Source organism: Nothoprocta perdicaria, unplaced genomic scaffold (genome assembly GCF_003342845.1).
Source record: "Nothoprocta perdicaria isolate Ctin4 unplaced genomic scaffold, notPer1 scaffold_212, whole genome shotgun sequence".
NCBI lineage: Eukaryota > Metazoa > Chordata > Aves > Tinamiformes > Tinamidae > Nothoprocta > Nothoprocta perdicaria.
Window position 1 is genome coordinate 660,721 of NW_020455339.1, and position 10,677 is coordinate 671,397.

The 10,677-nt window shown below is 42.7% G+C and overlaps 1 protein-coding gene across 1 annotated transcript in view; it reads left to right on the forward strand.

Moving 5' to 3' along the window:
* The first annotated feature begins 9,945 nt into the window (after positions 1 to 9,945).
* LOC112946656 (very large A-kinase anchor protein-like) overlaps positions 9,946 to 10,677 on the forward strand; it is a 43,645-nt gene continuing 42,913 nt past the window's right edge. Inside the window, exon 1 of the mRNA XM_026038542.1 lies at positions 9,946 to 10,003. Coding sequence (XP_025894327.1) covers positions 9,946 to 10,003 — 58 coding nt within the window. The remainder of the gene's footprint in view (positions 10,004 to 10,677) is intronic.

Here is a 10,677-nt window from a genome sequence, read left to right on the forward strand (position 1 = left end):
GATAACCTATATATATAGATTATCTATATATTTGTGATACGTGATACATCTTTTGGAAATAAGAATATTAACTTTTCCAGAGGGTGAACTTTCCACTTTCTGGAATAAGCCTTCATGAAGTACCTAAAAGTGAGCACCTAAAATCAGCAAGTACTTCTGGAATTTTTTACCATGTATTTTAAGGTAGGGTTTTTTAGTAACCATCTAATGTACTATAAAAATATTTTGAATGAAGATACAATGATTAAATATGAAATGTATTTGTTTTAAATGATTGCAGATGTTTTTAAGGAATTGCTTAAAATGAAATGTTTTGAATTGTTCGTGATGTGTCACAATAATATTTACATTCCTGTCAATAAAACCTTACATTAAAAACATGAGKTGCACATTTGAATATGTTCGGTGATGGTCTTGCTGTCATAGAAATTTTTGCATTTCAGCAAGTTTCATTTGGAATTTAGTTGGACATCTTCCACTGGAAATAGAATTCTGTACTTTTATAAAACCTCTTGCCTCAAGCTTTGCTTGAACTGCGTATATTTGTTGCACTCTCTGATAAGGTGGACTGCTATTCCAGGTATTTAGAGAAAATGCACTTGTAAATTCTGGTTTGGGAACACAGCTAAGGGACAGTTCACTAGGCCAATAGTATAAAACATTTCTAATACTTCTGTTGTGTATGAAAACTATTCTACTTGAATAGTAGATTCTAGTCTAAGAATGATTTTCAGTAAACTTTGTCTTCAAAGATGCACTCTAGGTAACAAATTAAGTGATTGCCTAGAAATTTATTACTGTAATGCCACCTCTTCTCCTTTTTTCCCTCTCTTCTCTTGTCCAAAAGAACAAGAAATCCAGCACTTGGAATGATGGAGACTATTTAGCTGACTGACTGCTCCCTGTGGGAGATGTAGCGTTTTAGTCTGGAAAATGTTTTTTTTTCTCTCCCTCACGAACCTACAAAACCTATAACCTATATGCAAAACCTGCTCTATAAGGCTGCCTGCTGTGCCTCACTGCACAGAGGAAAGCTTAGAGCAGAGAACTGCTTGAGAAGGAGGAACAGTTTCGATGTGYTTTCAGTTAAATCACTGCAGAACTGCTAAAATTCTCTCTCCCTCTTTGCCAGTCCAAACTGAGTCTTACTGTAAGGTCTTTCTTATAGGATGCCGTTCATCATGAAAATATTAATGCTTTAAGACCCTTTCCATGTTATCTCTGGCCTTCTTCTCAATTCAGAATTTTAAAATGTGTGCAAAAAGAAATACAATTCTGATTTTGAGTGCTTCTTTTCTGTGAATTCTGTGGCAGATGACGTTCCGATTTATTTTGCACTGGACAATATATTGACAAAAATAATACTTGTTAGAAACATAGTTTGCTGAGTATAAATATTTTGTAAATGTTTTGGTTCCCTTAAATATGAGTGACATATTTAATTTGAAGTGGGCATTATTTTTTCTACCAAAGCAAATATTTAAGTTCTTATATAAAAGATCTAGCTACTCYGACTGTTTCTGACTTTCTTCAATAAAGATGTTTGTGAATTTGGATCTTTATTGTGTCCTGATTATTTTTACCAAGCCAGACCAAACTGTTTATCTTTTGGACTTTCATTCYTGTCATGGGACCCTGTGTGACCCTCCTGCTTTGTTTTTCTCCCACTCGCAATACTGGGGCAAGTATCCTGTTCCCATTTACTTTTTGCTTCCCAATGCAATTAGTGAGGCCTTTGAATACAGCAGTTAGTTTCTTGAGTTGATTGTTTCTTTATTTCCTCAACAGCTCTTCTTTTTCRTCATGTACTTCCAGGGGACTGTGTTGAATGGAGAGCTTTTTGAAAGAGGGAAAATGGGGGTATTCTGTCATGAAATGTTTGGGATGTGGGGCTTTGGTTTTGTTTTTCCTCTTCTGCTTCCATGATTTCTTGGCTCTTCCAGAACATTTGTGACTGTTTTGTGGAGCAGATGTTTGTGTGCATGGGAGGGCACTGCTGCCTGTTCACGCTTTCTCTCTCCACCTTGTCCAGGTGAAATTCCATGGCCTGCATGGTTGATACAGCCTTGAGCTGCTGTAATGACACCGAGCTTGGTACTAGAATCAGGTATTGCACAAAGGTTTCATGCATCTGTGCAACATCGGGGCAGTAGTGCTGCTTTAGAGTTGTTTTCTGAAAACCCACGGGCTGTCCGTATTTAAAACTGTTGCCCTAGGAAATGTAATTTTTAAAATCACTACAACAGTGAAATCTGAGATCTGCCTGGAAACTTGAGTCGTTTGCACTGATGCTGTAATAATAATCAAAACAAAACAAAAAAACATCCCTTGGAAGTTTAAATGCTGTTCACACAGTGATCCATAGGTTTGGGAAGAGAAGTGCCTGGCCTGCTACTGTGCTTTTAAGTGTGAATTTAAAAGGCCTAAAGTTGACTAAAGTGTCTCTTGAAGATGGGCTGGTCTCAGCAATCCCCACAGTGTTATGTTCTGTTGCTCCTGTTTTCATTAAGCAAGGTGCTCTTTAAGTATTTATGATAAATTTCCTTAAAATATACCTGATAATACATAAGACTATAGTATTTTCAGTTGAAGCTTGTGCTTCAACTGAAGCATAGGGCTTCATACTCCTGTGTGTGAAGTCCTGCCTTCTRCAGCTCTCTGAAGTGGCGGCTCTGAGGTAAACACAGCACTCGAAGTTCACCGTAGCCGTGGCCCTCTGCTTGTGAGGCTGCTGGGCCCCGGGAACCCGCGTGCTTGCTCTGCAGCCGCTCGCGGGGACGCGGCCAGTTTGCATGGCCCGAAGCCTCGTGGGCAACGTTCTGTCGAGCAGGCACCATTATAAGCATGTCTGCATGTAAATATAATGGAGCCTTGTTCTAACCTCAGCCGCCCCCCTATAATAGAGTTGCTGCTTTCTGTTTACTAATAGGGGAGATAAGCTGCGCTGGAAGACTAGGCAGAACAAAGGGGTTGTGGCGCTGCTCGGTCGTCGGCAGGAAGTCCTTCTGATGCAATGGCATTTGGAATGGTAGCGTTGCCTTTCGGGGCTGCCTTAACAAGGGGCTGGCTGTGCAAGGATCTTATCACTGATCTTAAACAACAGCGCATCCTGTAGAAACTGYAGTTGTGAAATAACCTTTCGTTAGTCATAAGAAAGGAATCGAAATAATGCTGATATAACATGTCCTTAAAAGCAAAAAAAGCAAACTTATATCAAGAAATGCAACACAATCAAAACAGAAGCGGAACTTGCTTGAGAAATCTTCACTCTCCTTATGATTTTTTTACTGTCTYTTTATTTCTTTAAATCTTTTTGGCCTGCTTTATTTCTCTTTTAGGGAGAATCCTTAGAAACCTGCATCCCAAACTTTCTGGTCCATTCCTTTTAATGTTTGTGAGACACGGCACCTGCTCTCCTCACTTTATTTTATTAAACAAATGCTATCACTGTCACTATGCTAGTGAAACTCAGCAGCTCTTGTCCKTGTTGCTTGTTTAGAGATATAGTACAGGTGATGAAAGACTTGCAGGAGGTTGGAATGAAAAAGCAATGAGGGCACTGCAGAGAAAAGGCCTCAATGCTCTTCTTTCACAAAGGTCAGGAAAAATTGCTTGGAAAGGTTAACTTAATCAGTTGTGTTTACTGCTTTACTTTTCTAAGATAGTATGAGTCACTCCCACTACCCTTGTTCAAATGCAGTCATTTAAAAGAAAACTACACTTTTTTGTTTGTTTGTTTGTTTCCTGTCGTGAAATGGCATTATGTTTTGCCTATTTCTTATCACAAGATGAAGTTATTCATATTCAAATTGTATTACTCAAGGGAATGCAAATTTCTATCTGATGCAGTGGACATCTATCCAGACCAGGTTAACTTGTTTAGCAATGGAAGTGTACATTTAGAAATTCAATGTTAGGCACTTTTTTTAAGTGTTTTTGGAGACCAATAAGTAGATTCAAGACCTAGTGAAATAGTTACTGGACCAAATTTAGTTTACTGCTGAGTTGTCTAACTGCTCTTAGTAAAGACGGAAAAGACTGTGAAAAGGATAGAAGAAATCAGGGAATGAAGAATTGGGATATGCAGGAGTTCTGTGGAAGAGCTTTGTTTGGACTGAAGTACGGTTGTGCTAATGCTAAAGCGTATTAATGAAGGGCAGTCTTCTTGAGGCTCAGTGAAGCAGCCGTGATGCACGGTTGAAGTGGAGGCTTGGCAGTACAGGTGCCTTAGGAAGGAGCGCAGCCCCATCCGACTGAGAATCCATCGTCSCTGGGATGTCCATTTCTGAAGAGGTTTCCTCAGCCTGGCCCTTCTCTGACCTTCCAGGCTGGGTGCCTCTTAGTTGTTGGAGCATGTCAGGAGCAGCTCGAGTCTTCTAGTTTAGTCTCAGGCACAGAAAAATAATTTTTTTTAACTCTGCACTAGTTTTGCCGTGTAAGCAAAAGTAATGGGAGATGATCAGGACCTTTAGAGCTCCTTCCACACTTGAACTAGTGCAGATGTGCCTTTACAGATGTAAATGTTACAAGGGAATTGATGCCACCTTTTTTTAAAAGTGAATGTGAGAATCATTTAAGGGAATATAAGAGCTCAGCAAGATGTTTCCGTATGCCAAGATSACCTACTAGTAATTCCAGCAGCAATGTCTTCTTGTGGTCCAGTCAGAACTGGGAATGTTTATTCTATTTGTGAAAGATGTAACCCTGACATAAGGATTAAGTAGGAGCACTTCCAGTTTAGAGGAAATGCTGTAATGGAGTTCTTGAAAATTAAGACAGTCATGAGTGAAGAAAACTTACTGGCTGTCAAGCACTGCTGCTATTCCTGGCATTGTATGCATTAATAATCCCACTGGTTTGAAGGCATTATTTGGGTAAAGCTTTGGATCGCATTCCCTTGGCTTAAAATCTCACTGCGTGTCTCTCTGTCTTGTTGACCAAAGTTTATTCACCCAAGCCAAGCACAGAAAAACACCAGCTGATGTAACGAGCAACAAAGGGATTAAATGAACCACAATGTGTATTTGTTGGTTTTTGTTGCTAACAGTATTCCAAGAGCTCATTCTTGACTTATTGGAAAGTGAATGGATTACCTAAAAGCAACTTGGTASTTACGTTGTTTTGTTGGTTGAGATGACTGAGAAGTTGTAGAGGGTGTCCTCTCGAGAACAGAACGATTCTGCTAGGACAAGTGATGCTTGTCTCTTGTAAAGCTTCTTTCAGTTTTTAAGGGATCGCATACATCTCATGATGTCATTCTGCTTTTACCCTATGGATAAATACCCATTTTCAAAAGTCCTCTGCTGATGATTAAATGTAAGTTAATGCTATAAGAGCTTTTTGGAAGCAGTWCCAAAGACAACTGTGGTTTCATCTATCGAGCAATCCAGGTAGTGTTTAATAGTATCAATGTGCATTACAATTAAGCTTTGAGCTTTAATGTAACATTTAACTGCCCCATTAAAAGATTTAGAGAATAAATTTTCTCTTGGAAAACAATTGTGTAATGCCCACAGGCCTTGTGAAAGGCCTGTACGTAGGCTACTCTTCATATTGCATTATACTTTCTGGAAATTAAAACGTGTATCCAGAGCTGATTTGCTTATTTTGTGGGAATATTCTTGAGCATCCSTATCTCCTTACCACTAACTCTTGAACATCCACTTCAAAACATGCTTAAGTACTTACTTTGCCATTTATATTTTCAAAGMAGACTAAGAAATTTCTGTCACAGGTTGTCCAGGTTGCCCCTCTGCTCTTGAGATGTCTGTTCTGTCATCCAGACATGCAATAATCAAGTGGTTTGTGCAGGACTCGGAATATCTACACGCTTTCTTCAAGTTTGTAGCAATACATAAAAGTTAAATGCATGACGGCTGAGCTGATGTTGCATTACAGTAAATACAAGCATGTCATTTCTTAATATAAAGTCTGTAGTTTTGTTCAGAGGATGGATTTAATAAGGAGATAATRTGAACCTTTAATTTTAGCAGTAGCACACTCTAAGCAAAATTGGTAAGACCTGCTATACTTTTACTACTTAGGATCTACAGTAAGTGCTTCCTATGAAATGACACTATAGTGAAACTCTTTAAGTCTTATGACTCATGTTTTATTGGACTAAAGGTGTATATTATAGCTAATATTTCAAAAGGAGAACACCATCAGGATAAAAGACTGAAGTTTAGGTTCCTGGGCTGCATTTCTATATGATGGTTTTCTAGAACCATCTGATTTTTCTGATTTTTGTCTGGAAAGTATTTTCCCTTTCTCGGAGCTGAGGACCAGTGAAACCTTGGGTGGGCCAGTTACTTTTGCAGTCCATAGTMTTAAATCATGCATAACGGGGTGTTCATTTTTTTAGTGGTGAAAAATGGCTGTGTACTGCCAAATCAATATTTAATGGAGATGAGGAAGGAAATCTTATGTTTCTTCATTTGCATATTTTTTTAAATCATTCCTATTGTTTTGTAAATCCCTTCYCAACCAGCAGATGGATTATTCAGAACTTTTGCTCTTGGATATTAAGATAAATCCTCTTTCCTTTGCTAACATTTTACCGTGTTGAGCTTAACAAAAACAAAAAAACCCAACCAAACAGAAATCTGCTGTACACAGGCYTAAAATGGTGCAAGTGGAGTAAGCTTTATGAAATTAGTGTTTTTTTGAACACTAARATTATATAGATTTATACAGGGTATATTCCTTCCATTTAAGTACACATCCAATATTCAAATGGCATTTTATGAAGAGAATTGCTAAAATTGCTAAATGAACAACAGCATAGAACTGCTGGTTAGGTTTCATGGATTTCTTTATTTCCTTGCAAGATACCTGTTTTTCAAAGACACTTCCATTCTTTTGGACGATTTGTTCTTTTCCATGTATGTTAGCGACTGGAGGAAGATAACGTACTGAAGAACTCTGTTTAACCAGTGTTTTTCTGGGTAGGTCAGTGATGGTGCCAAGCGACACTGATGTGGTCAAGAAGCATAACCCAGACTAGGGTGGTGACCAAATAGCACTACAAAATAAAACCTTTATATATTTTTTGCCCTTTGCCCAGGTGAGGGTGAAGTAGAGTGTGGACCACGTCTACTTCTGCAGATGCTGTCTTGGCTGTTTCTTTTGCTCTGTTTGTTTGTTTAGTTTTTGCTCTTGATCAATTTTTATTTTGTTCTTTCCAAGYCATTTACCCTTTTAGCCCTGCTGCACTGGGTAAACGTAGACATCATAAGTGATAGGCTGGAAAATAAATAGGAGAGCGTTCCAGAGGGATGATTTAAACATTGTAATTAGCACAGTGAACCTTGGCCGTAGGTGGCACAGTGTTTAAGTCTTACCCGAAATAATAACTAATAGCGTTGGGGCTCTCTGTGGCTCCAGTGAATAGCAGGAGCCGTTTCCAGCTGTCTTCTCCAGGCGCGGAGGCATCTGAGCAGTGGCAGCTGCCCATGTGTCTCCCCTCTGAGGCACTCGGGGCAGAGGGAACAGAGGAGCAGTGTGTTAAAGGACACGGAGGATGGCTGGGAAGCGGCGCAGCGCCGGCTCGGCAGCAAAGGTCGCAGCTAGATCCAAGTTAAATCCTCAAAATCCTTGCCAACGTACTTCGTCTGAGGAATAATGTATAGCCAAGACAGAGCTGCAGTTCTGCTGCGTGCCTTCGTTTCAGAATAAGTGCGGAGTGGAAAATGTAGCATCACCAGTATTTCTTCTCGGCATCTGGGAAATGGAAACTGTCAAAAATGGCTAAGAGATATTATATATGATGACTCCTTAATTGTTTCTTAATTCATGGTCTCATGCTGCCTACTAGAAACCTTGTCATAAAATGCACTAGAAAGGAAAAAGGTAAGTAAAGGACCGCCCGTTATTAAAAAGCTACTTACGCTTGCGACATTTTTATTTCTGGGTATGTTTTGGAAGAGCCTGGAAAATGGGGTTGCTTATTAAGTAAGAAAAAGTACCAGGATAAAATAGTTTCATTGATAAATACATTGTACCWTGAATCTTGAGACTATTTTTTATTGTAACAGCCCAACAAAGCAAGCAATTCGGCCATGTTTTTATCATTTAATAGCTGTGCTAACATGCTTACAGGAAAAAAGTGTTTAGCTTTGTGGTTTTAAGGCTACGTTTTTCCCTGGCTATCTCTGCAAGGTATTAGGAAAAAATCCAAGTCTGCGTGTGACTCTTTATACACAGTGTGAGGAAAACTTGCTTTCCATTTTCGTATCCAAACAAAAGAAGACTTGACTAAACATTTTAAAGACCCATAAATGGGAGGAAATTCAGAGAGCACATTTAGAATTTCACCATCTGCTCCCTCTAATGCAGCCAGGGGAAGGGGGAGGTTTCCCTTGAGCACAACCATTATAATCTGAATTGCAGTAGGAAATGACAGGATCTGGAATGGGCATAGCGCACTCCTCTCTTTCCTTCGACATAATGACTCAAGTGAACCTCTGGGCAGGACGAACCACGACAAGACACATAGATAGAGAGCTCAGAAGAGCCAAGGTTTGGCATTTTCCGCCCCCGTACCTCTGTTTCGCTCCGCAACTGTGTGCTAATGGATTCCCTCTGCCCGGGGCAGCGCRGCGCTGCCTCGTGTGCGCCACATCTGAGCCCTGGAATCGGAGGCGGCCACCGCGGAGCCCCCATGTGCTCTGGCCCCTTGGTGCTGGCAGCTGCGTCGCCGCGCTCCCACCTGCCGCCGGGAACGCGCTGCATCCCCGGCTGCATCCCCGGCACGGGCCTCGCTTCCCGGCTTCCTCGCTGCGCACGTGGCTGGAACGGGGCTCCCCTTGGCACAGCGGCCAGCATTTCCCCTCCTAACTAACGTTTGAGACGTCTACTTGATTTCACCCCATGCAAGGCGGTACCCAGGGTGTATCTGCTGGATGCACACAAAGRTGTAGATTGTGTAGCCCGCTCCATGTTTGTCTTTTACACAGACGTGCTCTACTTATTCTGATCAGAATTTGCTTATGTGCTTCTAGAATTGTGATTCAGTGTAACGTTTCTGGGTTTTTTTCTTTTTTTTTTCCCCTTTTTTCCCCCCCATTTTTTTTCTTTTCATTCTCCTTTTGAGACCATGAAGAAAGGAGAAATAGATTTGAACACCCAATGTTACTGTCTGGGATTAGCATTTCTGATCAGGTTGGTGCTTTGTTCTCAGACAAGCCCTGTGGCACCCCCCCTGGGCATAGGGACAGGGATTTGGGATTTCGGATGGAGCCAGGTGTTTGGGCTGCCTGTGTCTCTGTGCGCAAACCACTTACCTTACTGCACTTAACTCCATCCTGAGGTGGTTGTGTGGATTAATTGATGCTTAAGTCCTTTGAAGATACCGGATGCTTTATAAATGCTAATTACTATATTCAGGTTTGCTACAGCTCAGGGATTAGATCTTACTTAGGCAATAAGTAGGGAAGCTGAGAGATATATGTGGTAAAGAATTAAAAGTAATCAACAGTCACTGAGAGCCTGCGTCTCGTTGCAGCCTGTTTGTGCAGTTCCATTTAATTGCTTTTAATAAATCGCCACTCTTCTAATTTGGTTTTGGAGCCTTAATTACTTCTACTTTGAACGTAAGAGGGGAGCGCTCTAAGGGTCTGTAGGAACTGCTGTTGTATTTTGTGATCGTAACTGGTTGATTGTTGCTCCCCTAAGAGGAGGCAACTACGTCGGTATCCTCAAAATGTGTTGAGGTTTTTGTTTGTTTTGTTTCCTTTTTATTTATTTTTTTTCCTCTAAACTGGTCTGGCTTGAAACAGGTTGCAGGTTTGTGCTGGCTTGGGGCGTTCTGTATCCCTGGGAAGGGTGTTTGCTCCGTGTCCRGGTGCTGACAGCCAGGCAGGGCCTCTCCGTGCGGCAGGCGCCGGTTGGAGCCCAGGGCAGGACGCGGGACAGRGGCCTGTTGGGGTGGCTCTGCCGGGGGAAATGCCGGGAGTGGAACAATGGGATAGCCCCCGTTCTGAGCAAGCTGCCCACGTCGGAGGTACGTGTAAGACCTTGAGTAACCAACAGATTTCTGGGCATTTCTTAAAGGCTGCTTTTATCCGAGAGAGCGGAAAGTGGATGGAAAAGTAGCCAGTGCTCTATGTCCAGCCTTTAACTGCTGCCCGTGTGCAGATGGGCCTGGAGTAGCCGTGCTTTGTCCGCGCGGAGCTGCCACCCGGCAGGCGGGAGCTCCTGCAGCCTTGCAGGGAAGGTGAAGAGACCAAAGAGGGCTCTGGAGCTATGGAGAGGGGGAATCAAGGTGGGAAATAAGGAGGAGTCGCCGAGGAAAGCAGAGCTGATGGTCAAGGAAAGGGGTGGTTATTGTTCTGTATTTAAAACCTGGAGCTGCCCCCAGCAGTGCGGGGTGAGCGCCGGGCACAGGAGGGAGCTGCCAGGGTGGGTATTCCCGGGCGCCCGAAGGGGCGGGGGCGCGGGGCGCTCCAGCGCCTCGTGCTGCCTCTTGCCCTTGGGAGCGTCTGCCCTCCTTTCCCGCGGGCTGCCTGCGCGGGAGGAGCCAAGGCGCGCGCCGCTTCCCGCCACGGCGCCGGCACGCGCGGGAGCGAGGCCACGCCCCCGCGGGAGCGAGGCCACGCCCCCCGAAGGAAGGAGGCGGGACGTGCCGCCCTCGCCCTCCCGCCCGCCGAGCGCGCAGCCGGCGGGAAGGGGCGGGGC